This window comes from Branchiostoma belcheri, unplaced genomic scaffold, assembly GCF_001625305.1.
Source record: "Branchiostoma belcheri isolate BF01 breed outbred unplaced genomic scaffold, Haploidv18h27 scaffold69, whole genome shotgun sequence".
In the NCBI taxonomy this organism is placed as follows: domain Eukaryota; kingdom Metazoa; phylum Chordata; class Leptocardii; order Amphioxiformes; family Branchiostomatidae; genus Branchiostoma; species Branchiostoma belcheri.
In genome coordinates, this window is record NW_017804342.1 from 1,375,793 (window position 1) to 1,402,799 (window position 27,007).

At 41.7% G+C, this 27,007-nt stretch overlaps 2 protein-coding genes across 4 annotated transcripts in view; one reads left to right on the forward strand and one right to left on the reverse strand.

Moving 5' to 3' along the window:
* The window catches only part of LOC109484134 (prolyl 3-hydroxylase 2-like), a 47,059-nt gene extending 23,767 nt beyond the window's left edge, over window positions 1-23,292 (reverse strand). The window contains exons 1-7 of one of the 3 annotated variants that reach the window (XM_019787353.1): window positions 21,254-23,292; window positions 15,069-15,230; window positions 14,547-14,696; window positions 3,655-3,807; window positions 2,532-2,630; window positions 982-1,156; window positions 60-185 (exon numbers count right to left, since the gene is read on the reverse strand). In XM_019787353.1, coding sequence (XP_019642912.1) covers window positions 60-185; window positions 982-1,156; window positions 2,532-2,630; window positions 3,655-3,807; window positions 14,547-14,696; window positions 15,069-15,230; window positions 21,254-21,424 — 1,036 coding nt within the window. In that variant the 5' untranslated portion in view covers window positions 21,425-23,292. The remainder of the gene's footprint in view (window positions 1-59; window positions 186-981; window positions 1,157-2,531; window positions 2,631-3,654; window positions 3,808-14,546; window positions 14,697-15,068; window positions 15,231-21,253) is intronic. The other 2 variants (XM_019787355.1, XM_019787354.1) reach the window with 2 other exon arrangements.
* Window positions 23,293-23,437: 145 nt separating this feature from the next.
* The window catches only part of LOC109484165 (vacuolar protein sorting-associated protein 13D-like), a 58,770-nt gene continuing 55,200 nt past the window's right edge, over window positions 23,438-27,007 (forward strand). The window contains 3 exon segments of the mRNA XM_019787393.1: window positions 23,438-23,750; window positions 24,152-24,229; window positions 24,614-24,726. Of these exon segments, the coding sequence (XP_019642952.1) occupies window positions 23,648-23,750; window positions 24,152-24,229; window positions 24,614-24,726 (294 nt within the window). The 5' untranslated portion in view covers window positions 23,438-23,647.

Sequence of the window (27,007 nt, forward strand, 5' to 3'; positions counted from 1 at the left end):
TTGTATTAGTAAGTTGTAGATTTAGTAGGTAGTTTTTATAAGAGTGGGTATATACTTACACTGGAAGTACACATACTGCAGATAGTGGAACATGTTGGCGAGTAGCTGCTCCACAAATCGTCCCTCTATGTGGGACATCCGGACGATGCAGTTCCGCCGACACAGCAAAAGTTCCACATAGCGATCTGCAATGGAAAAACATTGACAGAAATGTAACCAAAGGAAATACAACTAGAGCAGTATCTTCACAACTGCTTCATGCTTTTAACCAAAAATTGGTTAAAAGCAGAAAATATATATATCACAGACATATAAACTACATGTAGTTATGATTGTGAACTCTTCCATACACTAGTACTTTATCTTTGTGGTCTTGAAAGAATCGAACTCAACTTGACCTGTTTTATTAGATTTCTAGCATAAGCTATCACAGTAGCATCTAATTGCATGTTGAAGAATATTGTGTGTGTGAAAAAATGACATATCCTAGTCTTTTCTTTTTAAAATCGACATGTAGCTTACAATAGAGGGGTTCTATAGAGTCTTGCTTCAACTTTAAGTCAGAATCAACAGCTTACTGTTTACACTAAACTGTACTGATCTGGATGAATTGTAGGGTGTGTTAGTAGATCTGTAGTCACTGTGCCAAACTGGACACAAGCCAGCATATGTACAATGAAAGTAACAGACATATAGTAAGTGACTTTGATACTCCAAAGTATGTACGTACACATAGTATATTGTTGAATACTAGTAGTGTCAGATGTGTATTGTAGAGGCAATAAAAACAACTGTGTGTGTGTGTCATGTGATGAGTACCGGTAAAATGTGGCTTTGTCTAAGCGTAATCCTATATCTAGAAGGGAAACAGCCCTCTGGTTCAGGTCAATGACCTTATGTGTTTGGAGAAGAAGAAGAAACAGAGCAAAAACAATGTTTTCCTTCTGTGAAGGTAAACATAACCAAAGGAAGAAGACTAACCAGTAAGTGACATCCACAGGTCGTTCCTCTTGATGTCCATGTTGTTTGGGCGCTCACACGAGGAGCGGCACTTCCCGTACTCCTGGTACCACAGCTCCAGCGCAGCCTCCAGGCTGTCCCGCGCATCCTCAAACTGGTTCATCAGGTAGTGGTCCATCCCATCCATGAACCTGCGCTACAAATGGAGGATAGAACAGACTTGAAGGGGGTGGGGGGTGCCACAGACCTTCTGCAACTTATGATCCACTTCTCACTGAGTCACGTGTGTCATCTGCATAACATGAAGCAGTGGATTGATCCCTCATTCCTGAAGTTGTACAGTTGCAAATTTGGGTAAGTCCAATTTCTTGTGTTGGAAATTACAGTTTTAACTTGCACTACATATAGAGGATCAAGAAAGCCTTGCCTTACCTACAATACATGCCACAACGGGAATTACTTTTATTAGAGTTTAAAGATTATCTCCTACAGTGGCAGTGCAGTATCTATTCAGGCCAGAAATGTGACCATTGGCCACCCTGTATCTCCAGCGGCTAATGGTTATGGGGTGGCTAGTGGTTACAGCTCTGGAAAATGGATACTCATAATTAACATAACGGAAGCCTTGCCTTATGCCCCAATTGGAATTACTGTACTTTAGAGAATATAATCTCCAAGCAGATCCTATATAGTGGCAGGGACAGCATCCACTGGCAAGAGCTGTGACCATTAGCCAACCTGTCTTCCTAGTGGCCAATGGTTACAGCTCTGGAAAATGGATACATGTACTTACAAGAGGGATAAGCAAAAGAAGGAAGATGAACTACAGAAGTTGCCGGGAACCAATTTGGAGAAAATGGTAAGAGGTTTCAGAGGAGGGGTAGGAGCATAATTTGTGTGAAGATCAGACAGTAGAGAGATTGTTTTAGAAAATGATGGTTGGAAGAATGCTCCTGTCGTGATTTTGTATGACTGGTACAAATGTAAATGTAAAGGTGAGAAACTCACTGGCTATACAGTATACTGGTGTTCTTTGCAGGTAGTACCATGAATGTAGGTACATGCATATCACTGTAAAGTCATGGTATCTTGGTGAGGGAGTGAGGGGGGTGGGGACTTCGTTTTTGTACTATATGTACGTACTGCACTGTGAGTAATAATTCAATAGATTTTACAATATCTGGCAATGGAAGTTTCCACTGACATGAAACAGAATACTAGTAATTGTGAGGAATGAAATTGTTCTGAATTATAAATTGACTTTCCGAAAAAAAAAAATGCTTTTCTGCAAGAAGATATTTTATAGGAAAGGCAAATAATCTTCATTCTGAAAATAGTGGACAATTTTGCCAAAGGAAGTATAAGAAATTTCAGCAATTTATTGTTAGAATACCCTTACGCTTGAAACTTTTAAGTTTTGGTAATAGGTGAAAATCTAATTTAACATAACTGTTAGGTGCGACAAGCCCAGCTTTTCTACAGATGTGTTTCCAGCATGCAGGAGTTACAGTGTAGCAGACTAGCTGTGCACTGTGATGCTTTACTAAAGGTACTGGGCAGTCGACCCTTACCGAACTTTGCACGCGGATCACATTGGGGACATCGGGGTCCATGTCCCAGGAACCGTTTAAAGCCTGAAGCACTGAATTGACAGCCCCCTCAAGAGCCTCCTGGAGTGTGGGAAGGGACGAAGTAAGAAAATAGTGGCAGAGAAAGTTACAGGGGGGGTGGGGGGGCAGTGGGTAGAGGAGTTGCTTTGAACTGGGATAAATTAAAGGGTTTGATTAGAATTAGGCAGGGGTTTGGCCAGACTTGGTATTGTTTGCAGTCATAGCTGGAGGTTGGGAAAGTAGTTGCCATGGGGTAGATTCAAAAGGATAGAGAATAAGCATATTATATCAGAAGAAGAGAACTGCTTCATCTGTAACAATGTTTATAATTCTAAGTGGAAATGCTTGTTAGGTGTTGTTTAGTCAACATGAAACCGGCAGTTGTTTATACCTTGTTCAAACACTATCCTGTCAAAACTGTTTATGTCGGATTCAAAAGAGTCACTAATGGTGCTTTACTGTCATAACAAACAGAACAATAAAGCAGTCAAGGCCAAGAAAAACACTGCAACCAAAGCTGAGGATCGTTGAAGAGATTCATTTGTCACGTATAGATACAGTTCTTAGTGAATTCTTTCATCAGTGACAACTTTGGAAGGATAAGGAGGTTAGTATCCTTATCCTTCCAAAGTTGTCACTGATGAAAGAATTCACTAGGAACAAAGCTGAGGACTTTTCCATTCAACAAAGTTAAGAGTAGGCCTTTTTAAATACATCAATGAGGTGTGATACTGTTAGTGTAGAAAGCTTTTGACAGCAGACAGCATTTGAAGAGGTTGTGACAAAAGTGCCCTCTGGTGGATTGTGGGTTAACTACAATCATACCTTGAAGAAATAAAGGTATTCAGTCATAATCTTGTGTGTAAGTTAGATGCACTTAATATTATACATGACTTTTAGACATGATATTTGCTTTTTTCTTACAAAAGGACCTTGAATTTCCCTAAAACATACTTACTTACTTTCGAATTTCAAAAAAAAAGAAGGAAAAAATTTGCGACTATCTTTTAAGGAAGAAAAAGAAAGTTGTGAATCTCTTTCGAGAAAGGAAACAAAACGTTGTGAATCTCTCTTTCGTTCCAACCTTCCAGTGGTTCTTCTCCCTGTCCCTGAACCACTCCTGCTGCACTTCCTCCATCTGCCGATAGAAGGCGATGTTGGCTCGCATGATGTCATGGTTCAGGTTCATCTGCAGGAAGGTGTAGGCAGAGGCAGCCGCTTTCTGCAGGTCTCCCAACTGGAAAAAAACAACAAGTCACTGAGTTAGGCATGATTGTGCAGAGGTTTGTTTGTTTAGTAGTTAGTCAAATTTAGTGATGTTGGCTGGCATGATGTCATAGTGTAGGTTTATCTGCAGGAAGGTGTAGGCTGAGGCAGCCGCTTATTGCAGGTCTTCCAACTGGAAATCAAGGCACTGAGTTAGGCAGGTTCATCTGCAGGAATGTGTAGGCAGAGGCATCCACTTTCTGAAGGTCTCCCAGCTGGTCTTGACACTGAGTTAGGCACTTTGGACGATGCTTCTTTTAGTGGTTGGCTGATCTAGTAGTTAGTCAAATTTTCATGTTGTTGGCACACACCTACATACCACTACACATTGTTACATTACTGAACAACGTTCTGCAAGTTTCCAACCTGGAACGGGCCTAGGAGCAATCAAGGAGCAATTAAGAGCAATTAAGTCACAGCCTATATAGGAACCATTAATTATTGAGTCATAATCCACAGCAGCCAATAACCTAGTTAGGCAGAATACTGGAGTGTTAATTCATTCATTTTAAACTTACAAATGGACTGTCAAACATAGAAAAAAACCAGTTATATTTTCCTAGACGTGATAGAAAGTACATTCATCTAAGTTACACTGTAAGTTCATTTTCCTACAATACACATTACATATTGTATAACGATTTCCTAGTGACATGTGCAATGAACTTGAATCCATCTGTCATCACAGCTACCCAAACATAAAACAGAACTAGCTACAACAGCAACCCTTGTTGCCCCAAACAGGAGGGTATTTTTTACTGTCTACCTGCAGGTGATATTGTCACGACAAGCGAAACAGCCCCAACAGCAAAACATGATCCCCTTAGGCTAGTGAAGGAGGATGTTTATGCTAGTGTAGATTTAGTAGGGTCGGAGGCCACTGTAAGTGACAGACTTGACAAAGTCAAGATGGCAATTAGCGAGTGACTTTTTCTAGTGCTTCTTTCCACCTGGGTGGGCAAGATGGCAGTTTGGAAATAGGAGAGGGGTTGGTGGAATAACCTGTCCAGTCCATGTGGCTGAAAAACCTGTCCAGTCTGATAAAAGGGTCTGCATGGGATCTATGCTTGGTTTTGATAGAAAGTCCAAGAAGCCGCTATTCAAGACACTACTATGTTGAGACAATGGATACGACGTGAATGTGTGGCTGCACATTAAAAGGGGACACAGGCTAAGGACATAGATTGGTATACATGTACATGTACAGTATGTCCTTGCAATTGCCTGGAAAGTGTCATGTTAATCCTGTATGTGGCTTTTATATGTATGGCTTGTAGTATGGTAGCTGCTAGCTATAGAGAGACTGACTGTGTCTGACAGTGAAGACTTCCTAAAAATTCTGAGGTACAGTAAATGTACCTTTAAGATCTTCCTCAATATCTTATGACTTCCAATAGGTTGACATACACATGTACAGCCTGCACCCCACAAAAGTGCTGATGAAGAGATGATATTATCAAAGTTTCAATCTGGTAGATGTACATGTAGTATGTGTAACAAAAATTTTGATTACAAAACACCAAAACTCTGGCAGCCTGACAGAGAATGTCAACTGGTCTACATTTTGAAAGACAATAGTCAGCTGGTCTAGGGAGAGGAAGGTATGTACGTATAGAATAGGAGTTGATAGGTAATGTAGGAAACACTTCTGTTACATCTGTGCTCTGTGTTAAATTCCTGCTGCAAGTCCATGTACATGTAGATGTGTACTTTGACATGTTAACTCAAGGACATCATACAGTGTACATTCTCTGCATAACTGCCACGGGGACAACTTTGTGGGAAAAGCTAACTACAACTCCTTCAGTATGTTAAACTACCGTGTTACTGCTGAACAGCTCTCCTAGTTTTCTCTGACCTTTTGTCTTATCAACATGCAACGTGATGAAAATGACAACCCAAGAAGACTTGGCAAACATAACCCACAAGTGTGAGTTTGACAAACTACAAATCAACCAAGAAAGACCTTTAAAAAAAGTATTTTTGGAACACCCTTCCTCCAAGCAAGGAATCAGACGAGACAGCTAGACGAAGAAAAATGTTGAAGCATCAAGATCAATTCAAGAAGTGTTTCATTCCAAGAAACGCAGGCATCTCAGAACAGCTGGAAAGACTTGAGAAAATCAGGTCACCATGCTCTAAGGGAACATCAGCCTTTTGCTCTTCAAGATCTCACACTCTCTTGGTTCAATGCCAAAACTTCACTTACTGTTAGACCTGGGTATCTTAACAAGCTGCCATGTACAAAAACCACAGAGGCAGAGACCTCCTTGTTACTGTTTTCCAGTTTGAAACAAGAAACTGAAGACAATCTGTGTGGTTTCCACAACTAACTGCCATGGCAAGGGCAAGGCAAACGTCTCTTGCTGCCAAGTTTCTATTATCGACAAATGTTTGGTCTCTTATCTCCTGTGGCAAATGCCACTTTTGGCAGCAGCTCAACTTTGACAAAGTCGACCTTCCTCCCTCTTTCAAACATCTATCAACCACAGTTGACATGTACCATGTCTGGATCTCTTTCCTCTAAGTTTATACTTGTAAAGTATACATTTACAATGAATGTTTTCTGTCACACATACAGAAATATTAGCAAACTTCTAACTTTTCCTCTCTTTGGATCTCCAGTCAAACCTGCCCCGTGGCCACCTGTTCAAGCTGGCCATAACAACCACCTTTTCCTGGTTCCCCCTTTTTATCACCTGCCTAAGAAGACCACTTTATCTCAATCCCCTGTGTGGCCTTCTTGGACAGTCCAGTATCCCTGAAACTTTTTGCAGCTTATCAAAGTGACTGCCATACAATTACAAGGTTCAGTTTAAACTAATCAGGACCTGAAGCCATGGTCTGCAGGTTAAGCCTGTACCAACAGCCTTCCCGGCTGGAGCTCACTGGGCTGGCTTCCTGCCATGAAAAATTTAAAAGCAGATAGAGAAAATCTAAGATAGAAAAAGTTACTGTATCAGTATCACACAGTACCTGAGTACCTCTTCCCTCATGACCTCACTGCATCTTACCTCTTCAATCATGACTACAATGAAAAGCAGCTTGCGGGCCACTGTCTAGCTTCTCATGAAAAAGGAATGGTCCAAACCAGTAGCCAGACAGATAACCAACAGGACCATGGCACAAATTCCTGCCATCCTCCCAACACTACCAACATCAGGTCACCAGGGGTCAAAGGAAGAAGCTGCACAATGTACACCTAGGGTTAAAAGGTCAGCCTAACTTGACACTCTGACAGTTAATCATGAGTACAGCAGTCTGCAGGGCATTCAGTGTCCCTGTCTAGATAAACATGCTAAGCTTATTCTCCACATCTGCCACTCATGGGCCTATCTGCTACTAGAAAAGTCCAAATGCAGAGGCAAGGTTGACAGATTTTAGCTGCATGATGAAGGATTTTCAAATTCATGGGGGGCAGCGTGTGCACTGTAGCCATTACATATTTTAATGAGGAAAGCCATTTAATAACTTTGCGTAATTCAAAGCTCGGGAAACAAACAAGAAAAGCTTCCCATGTTTTCTTCCTGATTTTAGCATTGATAATACATACTATACAGGTGGCCCTCTCTCTTCCATTGAAGGGTTGCTTTTTGTTGACAGGGCTTAAGCTTAATTCATGTTGGCAGTTACTTCTAACTAATCCAATAAAAGTTACCTATGTGGGCCAGCCATCTCAGGTCATATATAGTATCTGTTTCATCTTCCTCCAGCTTAGGAATTGGGTCGACATTTCTTCTGATTACCTTTCTGATTGTCCTTCAAGTCGATCAAGCTCTATTCAGGTCAAGAGGAGTGTTGGTCTGAAGGTTGCACACTACAATGTATCTGGGGTGACAAGTGGGGCAAAACCTGTTGCTGAATCCTCACAATTACAAGCTGCCACTCAAGACTGTCATAAGTTTGTTGTTCAGGAAGCCAGACTGTTATTGAAAAAGCCAACTTCTGGGCTCCAGGGCTAACATTACCCCCAAGAGAAAGTTCTTGGCATTCTAAGGAAGCCCAAGGTCATGTTCAGGCCTTGGAGCCCAGAAACTGACCTGCTAGGCCCTGGCAACAGCCTAGCTTCAAGTTCGTTGTTGGTCATATGCTAGCCTGGGTGTCAGACTCCTGCCAGGGCCAATATACAGCTCCAGGTCCAACATGTCCCATGGAAATTTTCCAACTGTACAGACCCCTTCATCAGGGTCTGAGGGCTGGTCTAGATTTGTGTAGGCCCTGGCAACAGCCTGGCTTCCAGTTTGCTGTTCACAGTGCTACCAGAGGCTGAAAGGTCAGCCACTCTTCTCACAACATGTGCAGTTTGTTTGCAGTCGGAGCCAACAAGGAGAGGGCAACACTTGCCACAGGCTTGTTCTACATCCCCACTAAAGGCCACGGGTCATTCTAACCTCAGTTTGGGCAAGGAGGTTGAAAGGGGATTTCCTTGGTCCAAGAGTACTTGAGCCTGTAGCTTGTAGATGGTTATAGTACCAATAGCAAACACTCTGCTTAAGAGTGCTTATGGAACAAGGGAGTCCACTAGAACTGAAGGCCCAAAATGGACCCTCACCATCACCTTTCCAAGACCTACCCACATACCAAATATTACCATAATCCATTGTGTAGCTGGCCAATTCACACACACACACACACACACACACACACACACAAACAGACAAGCCAAAAACAATACAAGGAGGTACAAGTAAATGCAGAGAATGCTACTTTTTCAATATGAGTGAACTACAAATTATAAAACATCTAGCTTTCAAATTGGTGCTTTTCCAGTATACATGTCCATGAATATAATGATCAAAAATTATTTCTTTTCACCAATATTATATTCTCCTTTTTAAAGTGTAATACATGAAACTCTGCCATCATTTCTATAATTCAATAAACTTTTTGACCAAGAACAAACAGTTGTGTGTTAATCTACAAATCAACATCTTTGAAATAAGTTATTACATAGGATTCTATAGTTCTTTAAGTCCAATGACACATGCAGGTTGGTAGTTGTAAGTTTCCCTGTCATGTTAACAAGGGTGTTCTGTTATACTTAGGACTTAGGCACCTGTGTAAACCATGTCTCTGTCCTGCCAATAGTCTTCAACTTCCCTGTCTAAAAGGAAACTGCCAATACACACAGTCAGGACAGAGCTGCTATTGATGTGTGAGGGTGACCCTGGCTGACCTGAGTGGGAGAGGGGGTTCTGGGACTGTGGGCCATAGTGGGATAAGTCCTACTGATCCACACCAGATGGACAGCAAAGGGCCACACACTTCTATACAGTATTATTATTTACTAAAACCTAACCTGGATTAACCAGCAGACTGTTTCCAGGTCACTCTTGGCTCCATGGACAACATGTCCGGATGGAAATTTTGCCACAGCCCCAGGGTCTAAAACCCAATCAAACTAGGGCAAAAATCTGATGGTTTGAAAACTTCAAGTGTGCAAAAGCTGGGTTGATATTTCCATGTAAATCGGCCTGCTCTGACCTACATAAAAAAACTATTGAATGTTACCTTGACGGATAGAATTATGTTACCTGTACAATCTGTCAGCCTATAGCCTTTAAGTTTATGGATGGTACATACAGTACTTCTTAATGTACTTCTAGTATAATGTACTTCTCCCATAATGTACTTCTAGTACATTCATCAACAAAATTATAAAATCATTAGCACACATGTCACAAAATACGTCCCAACCATATAAGTCCTTATATAGCATTGAAAGATGTATACTTCTTCACATTCAGTCAGATGAGCATACTATCATGGGTCTTTACATGCAGGTCCGGTGGATGTCAACCATATAATCAATTTTGCATGGCCGACAGGGTAAATACTCAGAACACTTCAGGGCTGATCAGTGATGCTCCCAGGAGTCCTCAGTCCTGACTTCTGTCTAAACCTTTGGAAAGGGCAGACAGAATTTATGTCCCAGTTAATGAGAAACTATAACCTGGATTAAGACCTCAGAAGCCCTAATTCCACCCCTAAATTCCTCCTGATACCCATCTCCTTAGACATTCCGATTTATGGGCTCTCATTTCCAGTCTCTCCACCTGTTTCTGATACTTGTCATTAATCTTGAAAGCAAAAGCCACAACAGGAAATTGCCTTGTAATTATAGTTACTGTGGATGAAATGTTATGATTCTTTTTGGGTGCATGTCTGGAACTCTTTATGCTGACAAGTCCCAAAGCTGCTATGCCTTACAGTTTCAAATTTGAATATACCAAGAAATACAATATCCAACCGATACACACATTTATTCTAACTCCAGGTTTAAAAATTCATCTGTTTCTTTCCATTCAGATGATTAACAATTCTTTTCCTCTTTTTTTTTCTAGTTTCTCCTTTTGAAACATATCCATTTGACTGACATTCAAGAGTTTGCTTCTAGTATTTTCTAAGTTTCCTGTTTGGCTGAATGGGGTTGAGGAGTAGACACAATACTATCATACAGGTAACATTAGGTACATGTACATGTAAGGCATGGATTTACTGAGTTTCAATACATCTCAGGGTGTGCCCTGGTGCAAAAGTACCCCTCCTTCACTCCTCATTACCTGTACACTTCAAAGCTTTGCCTCCAGCCATTCCTCCTTACCAAGTCAAGAATGTTAGCTCAAGGTCACACATCTGAAACCAAGACTCAAACCATCCCTGAAGGAGACAGACTCAAGGGAGACTGCCTGGAGCAGAAGGATTCTAGTTAATCCTATCAGAAAACTTGAACAAACAGACCAATTGTCCTGCCTTTCTTATCAGTTGTAAAGGGAAGCCAGAACACTTTCTTTGAACAGAAACAGGTTTGTGCAGTATAAAGGAAAAAGCCATGGAATGACAAAAATGATGTCCAGACACTAGTCTACATTGTCTCTTTGTAAGTTCTGGACTTTTTCAGACATTCTTATTGGAGCTCAGATACTGTAGTGATAGACATATGAGATCTACACCTAACTGTTAATACTGTTACTCAAGAAACTATAGACTTTGAAAACTTCAGACATTTTCGAAAACTATCAAGTTGCTTGAGTAACTGTTTTCTGTGTGTGGCATGAATGGGATGTCTAATATAATATTATAATAATATTATAATGTCTAACCTTTGTCATTGACATATTCAGATGAAGCTTTTGTTTAGTGGCAGATATCCATGTTATAAAGGGGGTTTTAAAGGGACTTTAGTGACTACACGTAATTGACCAATAGGTAGCTGGCTAACACTGTACTAACAGAAGGCACATTTGAGTGTTAATGTAACCCTGGTAACCAATGCAATATCTTTGTCCCCCTGAGGTTAGCTCGGCTGGGTGAAGGTTAAGGTTAACATGCTCAAGGTGTGGCTCTCTCAGACATGAGACCAGCAGTTTGCAACAGCCTTTGGCAAGATATGCAGATTAAAGTCTAACATTCCAAAGTGTTAGACAAAGATACAAACCCCCATTACATGCAGTGGTAGGATTGCTACATGTACACACCACTGATCAATTATCCATTGTTAGTGCATGTAAACTGGGTAGACATCTGATTCTCAAGCATTTAATTGCTTTAATGACCTTCAATTCGATTCATAGTGTCATGAGTGAGAAACCTTGACACATCCTGGCCTCTGGTTCTTAGCCATGTCCAAAGTCATTACTAGTAATTTCACAGGAGTGACTGCAGGGCAGTCTACAGATTTTCTGGAGAGAGGGAGAATATACAGCTGGCTGAGGACAAAATAAACCTTTGATGCTGGCTTGTTTAGTTGGCTATGGCCTCACTTCTGAGTGCAGGTAATTTCTGAGTGGTGCAGGTAATTTCTGAGTGGTGCAGGTAATTTCTGTGTGGCGCAGGGTAAAATTCTGAGTGGTGCAGGTAAAATTCTGAGTGGTGTAGGTAAAATTCTGAGTGGTGCAGGTAAAATTCTGAGTGGTGTAGGTATGCAGAACAAGTATGTCAAGCCCTGGCCTGGCATGAAAATAGTATATAGCTGGCCACCAGCATGTCCAAGTGGCTCTATGGCCATAAGAATGTTGAGTACCTGCTTAAAATGACTTTGGTGTCCTTGAAGCTTACAAATGATATACAATTCCAGTTCACAACATGGGAGTCAAGTGGTGGGAAAAATGTTGCAACTATAAACAAACTTAGTCTTCTTCAATCTAAAATCTCATACATGGTTACATAGTACATTAAATGTGGGCTGCAAAAGCCATAATTTTGTTCCAATTAGTCCCTTATCTGACTTCACCTAGTACGCAATGCACCACAAGGTTACATCTACATTACATAGCAGCTGCATGAGCCATCATTTTCAAGCAGCCGTTTTCTGACATGTTTTAAATCAAACTTCACCTACGCAATACATACAAGGCTGTACATGACATGGCAGCTGCATAAGCCATAACCGACTATTTCTTTCTTCTGAGTAGACTTACCTGACACTTTTACATCAAACTTCACCCATGCCTTGAACTACACGACAATGTATCCAGATCAAACCCAGTTGTGCCTGCCAATTTTTCCCTGTAAACTAATAAAGACCATATCTTTACATGCCAATTTTTGGCCATCAAAGATGATGGATTGGGCAAAATTTGTATCCTCATGCAACATCCTGGGAAAACAGATGCAGGCTAGAACACTGCTGGAGACTTTTTTAATCTAAAGGTTCTGAATGGAAAAATTAGATGCCAACTCAGGAGACAAATGGGCATATCTCCGCCCAAGGTCAAGGGGTCAATCCTTCTTACCCTGTCCTAAAGATAGGATGTAAACTTTAAGATCTTTGTTGCTTTGTCCAAGATCACATTCAAAAAAAGACTAGTTGGGAAAAAATGCAAGGCAAACATGATTGTGAAAGATAACTTTGCCCTTCAACTTTTTGATGACTCTATCTTTGACATTTTAGTACTAATTGTCCTTGGAGAGTTTAGTTACAGAGGAAATGAAATGTCTGTTTGGATGTAAAACATCCTATCAGAATTGGCTGTAAAACATACAAAATGTCATGTATATAAGGCATATGATATGTTGGTGGGAGGTTATCTTTCCTGTAAACAGAAAACAGGTCTTTACTATAAAAGGTCAGAAAGTGTATGTACCAGTTTAGGATTCCCAGTGGGGAGGGGGGGAGGAGGGGACCTAACATGTCATGACCTTGTGTGCCCTTCAGCCATTCCAAAACAATCCTCCTGCACAAGGACAATTGTAGACCAATCACAGCACTGTGGGGCAGTGATAGGGACCAAATTAAACTCTAAGGATAAAGTAGTGTTGCAAATATGGAAACAATTTGTCCAATTTCTTATCGTGATGATCATTAGAGAACACTTTGGAGGTAACCTTGACCTGGGCTGCACATATTACATGGGAACACCCTTACATCCGGACACCTCTGTGATTTGATGCCCCTATATATTTTCAGACTCCCCTACTTCCAACATTCATATAGGGTTTGGGTTGTCGGAACATAGAAAATGTAAGAAAAGTGTAAGAAAATAGTGTGCATGTTTGTGTGTGTGCACATGTGTGTGTGTGTGTGAGTGAGTGTGCGTAAATATAGAGGCATTGGAACACAGGGGTGTACATTCAAAGTAACATCTCCCCCCCCACCACACACACAATCAAAAATCCATAAAATAACATGTATTTCAGTAATTACGGCACGGTTGATAAAGATGATGGTGACAACCCAAGAGAAACCAAAAACCTACTAACCATCCTGTGAGAGGTGCAGATAACATTACAAAGTCATGCAATAACCAGACTTTCTTCTCAAGCAAAGAACTTCAAACAAATAATTTGTCTGCACTTCACAATCCAATTAACCGTAGAGATTAGACATCTGTTGCCTCAAGGTTACCCAGCATTCAATTTCTCCCAATTTTCTGCTGACCTGTCATCACCTTGTGGGTCAAGGGTCAACCATCCAGGCAAGGTCACTACAGAGGTCAAGGTGGACAGATTGATTACAGTCTTGTTATCTGGGGTGATGGGTTTTTAATACGGACTAATGACAGACGTCTATAAAAACTGTAAATAACAATTACAAGCTTCGGCTTAGCTTATTTTTTCAGGACTGCTGTCTGGTCTGGATGAACTAGGACCTTGAAGCGTAAACCAGTGGGCTAGAACCTTGGTTGCCTATCCTAGTTAGGTTTAAACCTTAGTGAACAGACACCCTTGTATCCTACCTTGTCCCCCCAACGACCCTGGTCAAGGGACAAGGTAGGTAGGTAGGTAGAATAGATACCCTGGCTTTCTGTACAAAAACATTCACAAGTTTACATGCTATGGAAAATTGGCAAAAATCTACATAGTGCCTTTTACAAACTAAGAAACTGGCCAATCATTTAATACAGTTTGCAACAGTCCAGCCAACAGGCTAATATGGAGACCAACAAAACTGTAACTGTAAGTTAGTGCAACCTGCTTGCCAAATCATAATGGTAGTACGTGTAGTAATTGAACATAAATACTGACCACAGCGCTTGCCTTGCTCAGGCACAGTTCTGGATACTCACAGGATAGTCCAATATATCCAAAACTGTGCCTGCAGCTGGGGCAAATCTTCATCGAATTTCATGGATACGCAGAGACTATCCAGAACCATGCCGGATACTAGCCCTAACCAATTCAGGCATGGAACTATATAGGCATGGTTCTGTATACAATATGGCAAGTATCAGTACAAACAAATAAACAAACACAAACAAACAAGCGTACCTTGTAGTAACAGAGCTGCATGTAGTCATAGGGGACCCTGCTGTCCATCTCCTGCTGGATCTCATTCACCCCCTCCCACCGCATCCCCCCCAGACTGGCCTGCTCACAACGGTCGGTACACGCCGCTCGCTTCATGAACTTACGCATCATCTGGGAAAACAAAAAATTTAATAAAGATAAGAAACTACGTTGATGAAGGTCTGACATCCAGGTAATGAGATACACAAGAAAACAGTTACTCCAGCAACTGGCAACTTTCAAAAAATGCTTGATGTAACTGTTTTCTTGTGAAATTTTCAAACTGATTTTTTTTCTGCTGAAAGAAATTATGAGTGTTTTAGGACTGAAGCCATTTTATAATTTGATTTACTAGATGGAAGTACGATCTCCATAAACCTCTACACTGGTAATATACCGAGGAAACAAAGTAACTGCAAATCTTGAAAAGTCTGCCCAAAATCATAAATATTAACCTGCAAATGACTCAACAAACCCAAGACAAACGTTAAGGATGACCCTAACCTGTAAAGTCGAGTGTCCCTCAAAGCTGGGCTCCACAGTCTGGTTGAAGCAGCGCTGGCGACAGCGGAACTTGTGCGCGGCCACGTGTTTATGAACCATGACTGCCTTCTCCATGTACCAGACACAGCGCTCCCATTCCTCATCAAGGTACGCATCCTTACCCTGGAATATAGTACACAGAACAGGTTAGCATAGCATCAAGGTACGCATCCTTACCCTGGAATATTAGTACACAGAACAGGTTAGCACGGCAAGGTACGCATCCTTACCCTGGAATATAGTACACAGAACAGGTTAGAACACTGGAGCATATGAATATTTCCTTGTTTGTTGGTGCCTTAGTACTTGTACCAATCCTACTCCTTAAAGTGACTGTTAAGTAAGGACAATAGCCCTGTACACCTGTCAAAACAAAGAAATGCAAAATAAAAACATAAGAAATATAAATATTTGATCCACATTCCATCAGCTAGCTCTCTTGAACCGCTAATTGTGATGGACAGTAAGGATATATAATAAGTTCTGCATATTTAAAATAATGAAAAAGAACTTGTAAAAGTACAAAGGGTAAAGAATAGATGTTATATTGGATAAGTGAGTAGATTATCTCCTAAGAAAGGCCTGCTAACTCAAAAGAGTTCTTCTATATCTGGATTAGTTCAGTTTTCAGACTGAATTTTTGCATACAACCACATCTGGAAAGTCAGCCAGTGGTAAAGAAGCCACAAGTTGCTAGAGGTTAAAGTTAAGTAGGACACCATCTTGTATGTCTCTATGTAGAGGACTTGAACTTCTGACCCACATTTGTGAAACACACTTGCCCCTTCTGCCAATCGGATTATTCTAAGTTCCCAGTTGTTGAGCAGGGCCTGAGAGTTTGGTCAGGCTGAGTCAAGGCTAAACTTTTGACCTAGTGTGAAGCCCGTCTTACACATAGCCGAATATGGCCTCCAAAACCCTGCTGAACTCCTCCAACCATGGTTTATGAGGGGTAGGTTGGGAGCAAGGTCAGCTACTGTTTGGGTGTGGAAGGCTAGGGAGGTTTGGCCAAGGTTTTGAAACAAGGTCTAGTGGTTAGGACTTGGGACCAAGGCCCAGGTTTGATTCCCGGTGTAGGAACCACTGAAACAAGAGGCCAGTTGAAACAGAAAGACACTCCTGGCCCTAGGCCAGGGATCAAACCCACACCGAACCCGGGCGCCAGTTCACAACCCAACACTTTAAAAATTCGGCTAAAAGGTCAAGACAGGTTGGTAGCACTTATGAACCCCCCACTTTTACAGTAACTGTTGGCTAGCCTGGATGCCAGACCCAAAGCACACTGAACACAAAATATCTCAGTGTGCAGATACTGAGCGTTCGAGTGGCAGGTCTATCTGGCCCTACCAGACCCTTGCACACTGAGATGTGTGTCCAGCGTGCTTTGGGTCTGGCATCCAGGCTAACTGTTGGCTTGTGTTGTGGAGTATGCAGTGGTCAGGTTTGTACCACCTGTAACCATCGGTGGCATATCTGACCAGGATACTGCTTATACAATAATGATAATTCTCATGCAGCCACAAAAAGATCTGCTTGGAGATTACACTTTTCCAGTTGTGTCCAGGCACCATGAGGCCCCATTAAAGGAAACTTTTGTAAGCCTCTACACTCTTTGACCAGTCCTGTGAGACAAGGCTGTTTACAGAACTGGTTAAAACAACATACAGACATCAGGGAAAGGTCCTGGGAGCCTGCTGCAAATATTTACTGACATTTCCTCCTGTCAGGTGATGTTGATTCACCTCAATCTTACACAGTCACTCATATCCTTCAGGGCTCGATATTCATTTTGGGATATATCTAACATAAAAAATTCAAGTGTTTTGGTGCGATATATCCTATTGGCTACGGTCAATTTTGTCACTGACTGACACAGAAATCTCATGTCCAAAAGCAGTACAATCAGCTATATACAATGAATTTGAGTAAAGAGACTCTTTATACACAACCAAGTCTTTTATTCAGCTGACATTTCGGTGACCGTCTGTCACCTTCCTCAGGGCAGGTTCACATTGCAGCACACCTACAGGTGTCGCTGCTATAGATGCATTCTCGAATGTACAATATTTACATACACATGACAGACAGTTACCAAAACTTTGGCTGAATAAAAGACTTGGTTGTGGAAAAAGAGTCTCTTTACTCAGTGACTTACCAACCTGATGAAACTATTCTCGGATACAAGGAATCTGGCATGTCAAGAGTTTAAAAATGAAATGGTTGCTACATGTACCTTCAACCCTACCCTACCTGTGTGCTCTTTATTTGTCTAAGTACCTCAGTCTTTATTTATCTATGGATCAATGTTTATCACCTGTATAGCGCAGAGAGTGAAAAAACAAATATAAATCACTTTTATCCCTTTCCCAGTGCTACACTGAATTAAAACCACTGCAAAAGTTTCAGGATTTACAGTATGTATCAAACCCAGTCATCCTTATGTGTCTGCCTCCATTGCATTAGAAACCAATAACTCATTCTGATGTTATCATCCAAACTAATATTGCGCCAAATACCTATGCCTTATCTTTACAAGCACTTGACATACTGTAATTTATTTTAAAGTCACTTGTCAGTGTAGAGGTGTTATTTTGAGTTAGGAGGGAAATTTTTGTGGCAGGTTAAAAGGGTTCACATGTTAAAACATTTCTGTAGTACATGTACCTGAGTAGAGTAGATTAATGCAACACCTTTCTGTGGGGTAATGATTTCAGCTCAATGCAAACTTTTCAAGATTTACAGTAATTAGTCTATTTACTCTATAAACTTGCACAGCCACAATATCAAGTTACTTGCATTACAAACATTTACATATACATAATGTAGATAACATATCGCACACTCTTTTTCTGATACTGCACTGAGTGTCTACTGTAGTCAAAGCCCTACAATGTGTAAGACCAAGGCAGACAGCTTGCTTTAGAGTTTAGTGGTTGATATACACTAGCCACACACATGGTCTGAAACAAGACCACAGTACATGCTGGGACTGCTGGCAATGTGCCATATGTTCTTTTAAACATATGATGAGGGTGGGGGTGGGGGGCACTTCAAGGCTGAAGCCAACACAAATTATCACTTTTATTGACGTCATTCTCACTTGTTTTGCTCTAGATGATCCTCACACTGTTAGAGAAAAAAAAATTGTTGAAAACATATACAGTCAAACCTGCCCAAAAAGGCCACACTTGGGACCAAAGTAAAGTGGTCTTCTTGGACTGCAGGTGGCCTAATCGTTGGGCAGATGTGCTTACTACCTTTTGGTAAAAAATTCGGGACGGGGAAAAGGTGGTTGCTTTGTTATGGCCAGGTGGTCGGCTTGATAGTCACTCTTACTCCTATACACAAAAATCATAATTGCTGCCTGTCCTATTTCAAGCCATTAGCTTTATCTGAAAGTTGTGGTACAAAATGTACTTTGTATAAATATTAGTGATACTTTGTTTAAAGTGTTGGCCATTAGTCCAGCCAGTTGTCATAATGCCAAGTGTAAACTGGGGACAGTTATATATACATGTAGTCCCTGCTGCCTAGTGTACAAGTGATGTCCTTCAATTTTGCAAAGTCACATTTCACTCAAACTTAAAAGGACACTTCCGTTCCTTAAGTGAAAAAACTTGAAAGGTTTGAGAAATAAATCTTCGAAATGCCACGTACGTTAGCCAATGAAGTCCTGTTTAGCTTGACTCTGTTCCAACTGGTACAGAGCTTGGTGTGTGCTCAACTGAAATAGGGTCATTGAAAGGACAAGAAAGTGTTTTGGTCATACGGATTTTCCTTAAGGACAGAGAGTGACAAATTTATCTGCCGAAAATTTCTTACCATTTAAAATTGTCAGGGTTTTCCCTCATCTTTTTTTTGTGGGCTTTCCTGTCAAGTTTTATATATTTATATGTTCTTACTTTTTTTAGTTTTATCAGTCAAATGTAGCCTGAATGCCAGGCTGATCCCAGGGCCTACACAGGCTAACTCCCAGCCTTTTGAGCGAACATGCCCCCAAGGAAATTTTACCACAGCGTTCCTTTACCCACCTGACTTTGACCCTGAGAAACCCTTTGTAGCTTTTCTATATCCAACAACTGACATACATTTGTGCACCCCTATCCCAGAATGGTCTGTCCCTCATAAGGTCTGAAGACTATGTGGGTAGTTGAAGAATGTCTGATGGTAGATTTAGTCACACCATAAATGTTTACTCTCAGAATCCATGCTGTGACAACTCAGTACATGACTCATGTGCTGTCTATTTCCTTGTACAGAACTGTCAATATAAACACTATAAATGTTTGCATCAGTGGATGCCATGACATGTCTCACGTGTACTCTACTTTCAATTAAACTGAGGGTTAACTGAAGACATCATAAATGTTTTATTCTCCGGAATCCATGCTGTGATAACTCAGTACATGACTCGTGTGTGTAGTCTCTCTTCAATAAAACTGCCCATAAAAATACCACAAATATTTGTTTCTCTGGAGGGCAAGTCAGCCATACTGTGTTTAACTGACCATGACTCATGTCTGGTCTACTGACTCTACAAGATTGTACTGTCAGTGTCAACCTTTTAACCTTTAGAACACTGAGGTAGCCATTTAGCTACCAAGATCTACTGGTTATGGGGTTTGACGGCAGGAAGAAGGTTAAACATGTTATTGGCACCTTATAAGAGGGAATATGGCAAACTGCAGAAAAAAAAAAGAATTGTAGCTGACTGATAGATTGAACTGATGCATATTTACTAGTATTTGTTGACCCAAGAGGTTGCTTTCCAGACAATTAAACTTTTGCTGGCTTTCATGGAAAAATAGCAGCTTGTTTGAAATCAAGATGGAAACATAGCCAGTACAGTATCTGATGGTAGGATACAATTGACTTGACAAACAACACTAGATTACCAGTATCAGAAGCTGACATCAAATTAATCAACTACTATTGATGGATGCCTTTCTTATCTACAAAATGACTCTGCCCATATAGAAAAGACCCCACAGTTGAAGCTGTGTTTTTGCAACCTTTGCATTGGTCCCATTCCAAACTAGCTGCTGAGACAATGTGTATATATAGGCCACAGCAAGTGAATCTTATGGATGACATCCAGACATGCATTAATATTGATTTTATCTTGATTTAAGAAATTGAAAAATAAATTAGATTATACCTGTAGACATGACACTTGTAGTTGAGTGTAGTTGTAGTCTAATAGAAGGCTACCACACTTTTGTCAGTTTCTTTTACTTTATGAATACATTTGATCACTGGCTGTGATAAAAAGTTATGTTGCTCCAATTCTTGTCACAACATTTAAGGTCTCTATTTTGAAAATTAAGGCATCTTCCAGGTTATAGGTCTTGTAGTTTTTGCCAATCTTTAATTTTTTGGTCGCCTTGCATGTAAATAAGATCAGGAGTATACAGGGGCTGTCATCCATACAATTCACTTGCTCTGGCCTAAGACAATTTTAGCACAGTATGTAGCCCTTGTAAACATGCCTTGAGCCATACTTGACCCTGACATCTAAGTACCCTTGACCACTGATTAACTGTGACCTGGAACACTGAACACATGGTTTCTGGGCCACCGAGCTGACATTTTGTTTGCAAGAGCTTGTGTGATTAGTCTGATTCTTTTGTTTTTAAGGGTACTTGCATATTATGATGGCCTTTTCACTTTCTAAACCAGTATAAAGTTTAAGGCCATTTAAATGTCTTCCTGATGAAAGAGTTGGGTAAATAAATATCAGAGGTCAGTCCAACGTACTAGTACATGTGAAAAAGGCTATGTGTACCTTTCTTAAGGCGATTTGTCATGATCAAGAATAGTGATAACTTGTGATCACTGTGATTTACAAAAGAAGTCTAATAGATAGAAATGGCATTCCATACATATGTAAGGTGAGGAATTCAATTATGGTGACTTATATACAGATGTTGGGTGAAAAATTATAATGCTTTCTAACTAGTCAGCTTTTTTGTTGAGATGGTAGCTAACGTAGACAGTCAGAAAAGCTGACCATGCAGAAAATGTCATGATCTGCCCCCTAACATCTGCTTCGAGACTGATGATGACTGTGGAAAAAGGGGGTATAGGTGTAAAAAATAAAATGCTGCTAAAGCCTATACATACAGAATCTTTGAGAAATTCCTTACCTTTCCATACAGTTCGAAGTACGGAGTCTCTAGCAGTTCTTCCAGCTCCTCTGGAGAGCTTCCCTCCGCATGTTGGGCCACAAGTTTTTCAGAGAAACTGGCCAGCTCAGGCTGGAAGCCAGGAAACTGACACACCATCAACACACACACCAACAACCACGAGGAAGACATGTTGTACTTGTAGTAAACTCTCTCTCTCTCTTTAGCAAAAGAAGATGGCAGGAACAGGCTATAGATGTTTGTCTGTCCACTGCTAGATCTCTCTCTTCTGTCAGTCAGCTCTGGATACAATGATTAATCGCCAAGGCTGAGGAAACAGTTAATTAATCCTGGTAACAAATCCTGGAGCTGCCTCTATCTATTCGGTGTCTTCCTTTCAGCCTGTGGATTTTTTCTTCCAATCTCTTCAGCTGCCAGAAATGCAGGGATAGACTTTCACGTTACGGTAACAGTAGCAGCTACGAGTTACTGTAACATATCCAGGACGTTCTTCCACAAACTTCACTGCTGATTTAGCGGGAATGGCAGGAATGCTGGTCCCTTGACAACTGCCTGTCCGGATAGAAATGCCAGTAATGTACCGAGTGGAGACCGGGTCGTGGTAAATAACGAGCTGATTACAGCACAAACAGTCAACACCAGCTGTCGACAGCAAGAGTAAATCAAATCTCCATCCGCTACAAAAATCGAGACAATTTCACACCGAAAACAATAGCAGGGCGTGACGGCGTTACCACAAACCGTTTTACAAGGTGGTGTCTCGCCTTTCTTACGGCACGTGTTGGCGGTGGTCTCTAATGGGTTAGGCCGTCAGGGTCTTTTCCTCGGCCTGAAGATCGTTCCACCAGGGGACCGGCACACAAAAACACCGGCAACCAGAGACTACTGTAGGCGCCGCCGGCTCGGTAATCGGAAAAGGGGTCTCAAAACAAATAAGCCTAATGAAGGTCGAATGTCAGCTAAGCCTACGGTAGTGTACAGCCGAATGGCTCCCTCTTCAATCCCAAAGCAACTTTCTCGAACCTTTCTCTTGCTGTAGACGTCGTATCTTGAGCTGTCAGCTGCTTCTATGTTGGCAAGTTCTGTAGATGAAGCTTATAGATATGTCCGTTAGTGCTGGGGTGTGGGACAACAGCGCCGGTTTCCTGCGATGTCTAGTTCAGTCTTCCCGCCCAGAGGCTCAGACGTGCGTGATTTCCGCACCAACTTGAGATCTCTCCAGACATTTCCCGTGTCACTCAGACGTTCACAAACAGTTCGCTGAGTTATATACGCCTCTTCCTTCAGTTGTACGAGCCATGCGGGTGTGGGTACGTGCACGCACCACCGCTAAATTCTTCCTCGTGCCAGGCGGAAGCTAGCTTCCTTCAAACCCCATCTGTCCTGAGTTTACCTCCGAACCTGGAACGCAGCGACCCGGCCGGGTTACGGAAAAACGAAAAAAAATTGGCCGGTGAATCCTGAGGGGATTTGGATACTTTCCGTGTAACGTTCGCCCCTGTCTGTACACCAGGACCTCCGGTCTGGCCTCCCGCGGAGCAGGCGCGTGTTTGGCCGTGAACTTCACCGCCAGCTCACCGACACGCCTACGGCAGCCAAGTGCAGTCTACCCGCGTGGGCGGACGTGGTATCCCCGATGGTCCATCGGGACTTGAAAAACAGACATGCACGGAAAAAAATCGTGGATGCCCCGGCCTTCTGTAGGTCGAATACCTCTCCCACGATCTCAGACTCATTAAAAGTAATTTCCACAACGATGTACAGTTGTGCACTGTCCGCCGCCCCGATTTTACGGACAGAAGTTCTGGAGTGATTGAGTAAAGTAGATCAACGAGTTGACAACTCTCCGGCTTTGCGGGCTGGTCGCTAGTCTAAATCGGCGTTTCGTAGCGATTCTTCGGCTTTGCGTCCAGCAGGTCAGAGCTACGCATGAAATAAATCCAGAGTACCTTCCATAAACCATGAAAACTCCTTCGCAAACGGCCGAAACCACAAACTAAACAAGCTGTCAAACTTTTTCGGTACCTCCCACTCTGGAAATCGAGGTCATAGGTCAATCTCAAGCATGACGGGAAGAGGTTTCCAGTGTGTTACGACTCTAAGCCAACCAGCACGCAGTATTTTTACAAACAACCAATCAGCGCTCTACATTTGACAAAGATTGGCCAATAGACGAAACGTCTGAATCAACATGCAGATCACCAGGCCAAGATGGCCGCCGAAAGACGAAATTCGAGTCACTCGGATGTGTTAGGAACTTTCGGAACGATTTAGCGGCCTTTTAAAACGTATGTAGGCGATCGGAACCAATCAGAAATTTGTACAGACATTACAGAATCGATCTAAGTTATTTTTTGTTCGAGAGACTCCATGAGAGGCCGATAGAACGCCGCCATGTTAGAGAGCTGGGTCGCCTGGGTGGTGAACTCGTACGTTGGAGAGTACGTAGGGTTGGAATACCTGAACACTGATCAGCTATCGGTGGCTCTGGTGCACGGTAAGTCACATGTGTACGATGTAAACCTTTGCTGGAAAGACTGTATGTCATGTGATGCTCACGCAGAGCTTTTATGAGAGTCACTCGCGTGAAGGTGTCATTGAAAACATCGTCACGCCCCCTCTGGACTCTCATCAGTAGTACATCTTTTCACAGAGGTGTGAACAAGAGGTGGGGAACAATAACACGAATATGCTTCATTTTGAGTAAGGTGCTAAAACAAGGAAACTCCCAATTTCTTTCTTAATAAACTTGATTGATCAGGTTTTTATATTTGTGTAAAAAAGTTACAAAATGTTGAAAGGTTACTAATATGTACATATAGTATGATGGAAAGTACCTTGATTATTTATGTATAACTATAATAAGTGATATATCAGTAAGATCCCTCTCCCCTACAGGCTCCGTAGTCCTGGAGAACCTGCCTCTCAGGAAGGATGCTCTCAGGAAACTGGACCTGCCCATAGAGGTCAAGTCAGGTGGGTCACAGGCACAAGTCTTTATCATAAAGCAGACAATTTAAGATGGAAAACATAGAAGTTAAGTCAGGGTGATCACAAGCATACTGGCCTAGGAGCCATCTGTTTGTGTGCCCGGGTTAGCATTTCAAAATGGATGGCAGCCAGGCTACAAGCACACATCTTTAAGCTGACAATTTTAGACAGAAAATATAGATCTTCATAGACACTCAGTATCCCCCCCCCCCAAAAAAAAACCACACTAATTGTCATGATTGACACATTGGCTTTTGTTAAACAAGTGGTTGTGGATAAAGAACTTTGCTATTCAATCATTTACCAATCTAGTGAAATTATTCACAAATGAAGATTTATTTAAACTCTTTCTATTTTTTTCCGTGTCAGGATTTATCGGCCAGCTGACCATCAGGATCCCAGTCACCAACATCCGCAATGCACCCTGGGAGATTCAAATCAAGAAGCTGTACCTGGTGGCTGGAGCACAGCCCAACCCACAGGTCAGAGGTCAAAACTACCTGTGTCTACAGTGGTAGAAGTACTTTTTTCAGTGTTCTGCAATATTGCAGATTGTCAAAATTTAGTTCTGCAATTCAGAAATACTTTCTGCAAATATACACTAAATCCTCAGTGACCTAAGAATTCAGTCTGCAAAACTGCAGGTTGCTTATTAGTAATTTATTTTTCTTCTGCAATGTTGAAAATTTCTCTACAAAATGTAGACTGTACTCTCATCTGCCGAATAAACGTACCGGTACGTTTATTTTTTTTGGCCCGAACGTCCACCCGGTACGTTCTTATTTTGCACGGTACGTTTATTAATTTTTGGAAAATCAGTAATTTTTTTTTGAGTATGCATGAAAAAAAAGACAAATCTTCGACTTGAAGACGTTTATGAACGCGTATTATAGCGGGAAACTTGTCATTTTTGGGCCTGTTTTCGCCGCATTGAGCATAATTTGTGGCCAATGACCGGGATGGCCTCTCAGGTTCCACCCGGTACGTTGTATTTTGGACGGCACGTTTACTAAAATTTTTCAAAATCAGGTATTTGTAACAACATATTACCTCCCTTTTAGATGTAAGTCATATTTAGGAACACGTATTGTGTCGGAAATATGAGCTATGACGGACGTTATAAGTTTTATTCCAACGCTACCAGGAAAATCGTCTACCACATGGTGTCGGTTCAATTTTGTAGCATCTTCCCACACTCGCGGTGCAAAAATCATTCGCTCCTAGTAGCAAAGTTACCCATAAAAATAAAGGATATAACTTCCCCTTTCCTGTGGTGTATTTATTTAGGTTGTAAAATGTTGCAAACGCCAGAAATTTGCCGATGAAACGGCGCGTCGTGAGCCGAGCGCCCGGGTTGCGGAAATGCGGCCGGCTCCCGCTCGCTATTGCGAAATCACCCTGACTTAGTGCGCTTGCGCATCGCCGTCTTAGACCGCATCAGAATGAAAGTAGCACCATTCGAAAGCGCAGATTCCGAGCTTAAAAATGGTGCCAGGAACATCGGAAAAATTTTATTTTCGGGGGGCTAAACGTCCATTTTTAACAATTTGTCGATCTTTTTACATCAATTTGACCACCTAAATTTCATTTTCCCGTTTTGTCACCAGTGTCAAAATGACGGCAAAAAACAGGGCTTTCCGCTGATGTAATCGGTAGTTTTCTCGAATGCACGCCGGCGAAGCGCAACGCTAGTTTTACTGATGAAGTCATGGTAAGGCCATGTTGATTTGATTATATGGATGACATCCGCGCGCGCATGAATTTTCGGCCGTTTCCAAAAAAAAAAAGTTTTCAACCATACTGTAAATCGTACAAAACAGTTGCAAAATGAGCAAAAATATACCGTAAGTTACAAAAAAATAAGTAAAAACTATACCAATGTCGTAGAATGCCAAAATCAAACAAAAAAAGACGAAATTGTAAGGAAATGAACTTGAAGATTAGATTATTCGCCAAACCATATTCTGTCCCATGTGTTCAACCCTCATGACCACGTAGATTTCATAATGAAAACTAACTTTTTTTTTTGACTAAAACTTTTTTTTTATTCGCACGCGCGCATCAGTTTTGGGGCTCCCGGAGGATGTCATCCATATAATCAAATCAACATGGCCTTACTGGAGACGTGGTCTGATACGGTCTCTTATCCCCCGGAACAAAGCTGCCGGGAAGACGAAAATGTGGACACGGTCAAGACCACCCATGCGGCTACATGTAGGTCATTTCCGCTGGTCTATAGATATGGGTCAATCATTGGGATCGACTATCACAAAATCATAACTATCAATTAGTAATGTATCGAATCATTGCCCAACAGTCAATACGTTATGTGGACATAGTCCCGTTAACTTTCAGTCTGCCAAGGTATGGCCGTTTGGGACCAAATTTGTATTGGTTAGGCAACAGGTAGTTAGCTGACTCATAGACAGATAAACGTGATGCTACCAAGTATTGGGACGTAGAATACTACGGTTTGATTCATAGGAGTTGGAGCTCACCTCATGTCTTCCACATCCGTGTCCCCGACCTGCCTGGTCCGGTACGCCTCCCCCCAGGTCAGGTCCGCCCGCCCTCCCCAGTACACGCTCTGGAAAGTGGGACGTATCTCCTCCCCGGCGTCAAGAGAGTAGATGAAGATGGACCCTGTCTTCTCCGCGGCGATGAAGAGGATTGTTTTCTTCCCCAGGTGACCCACAGTCAGTGACTGAGGCTCTGGTCCCTACAAACACACAGTATTCCGGAGTTATGTGAAAGACGGACATT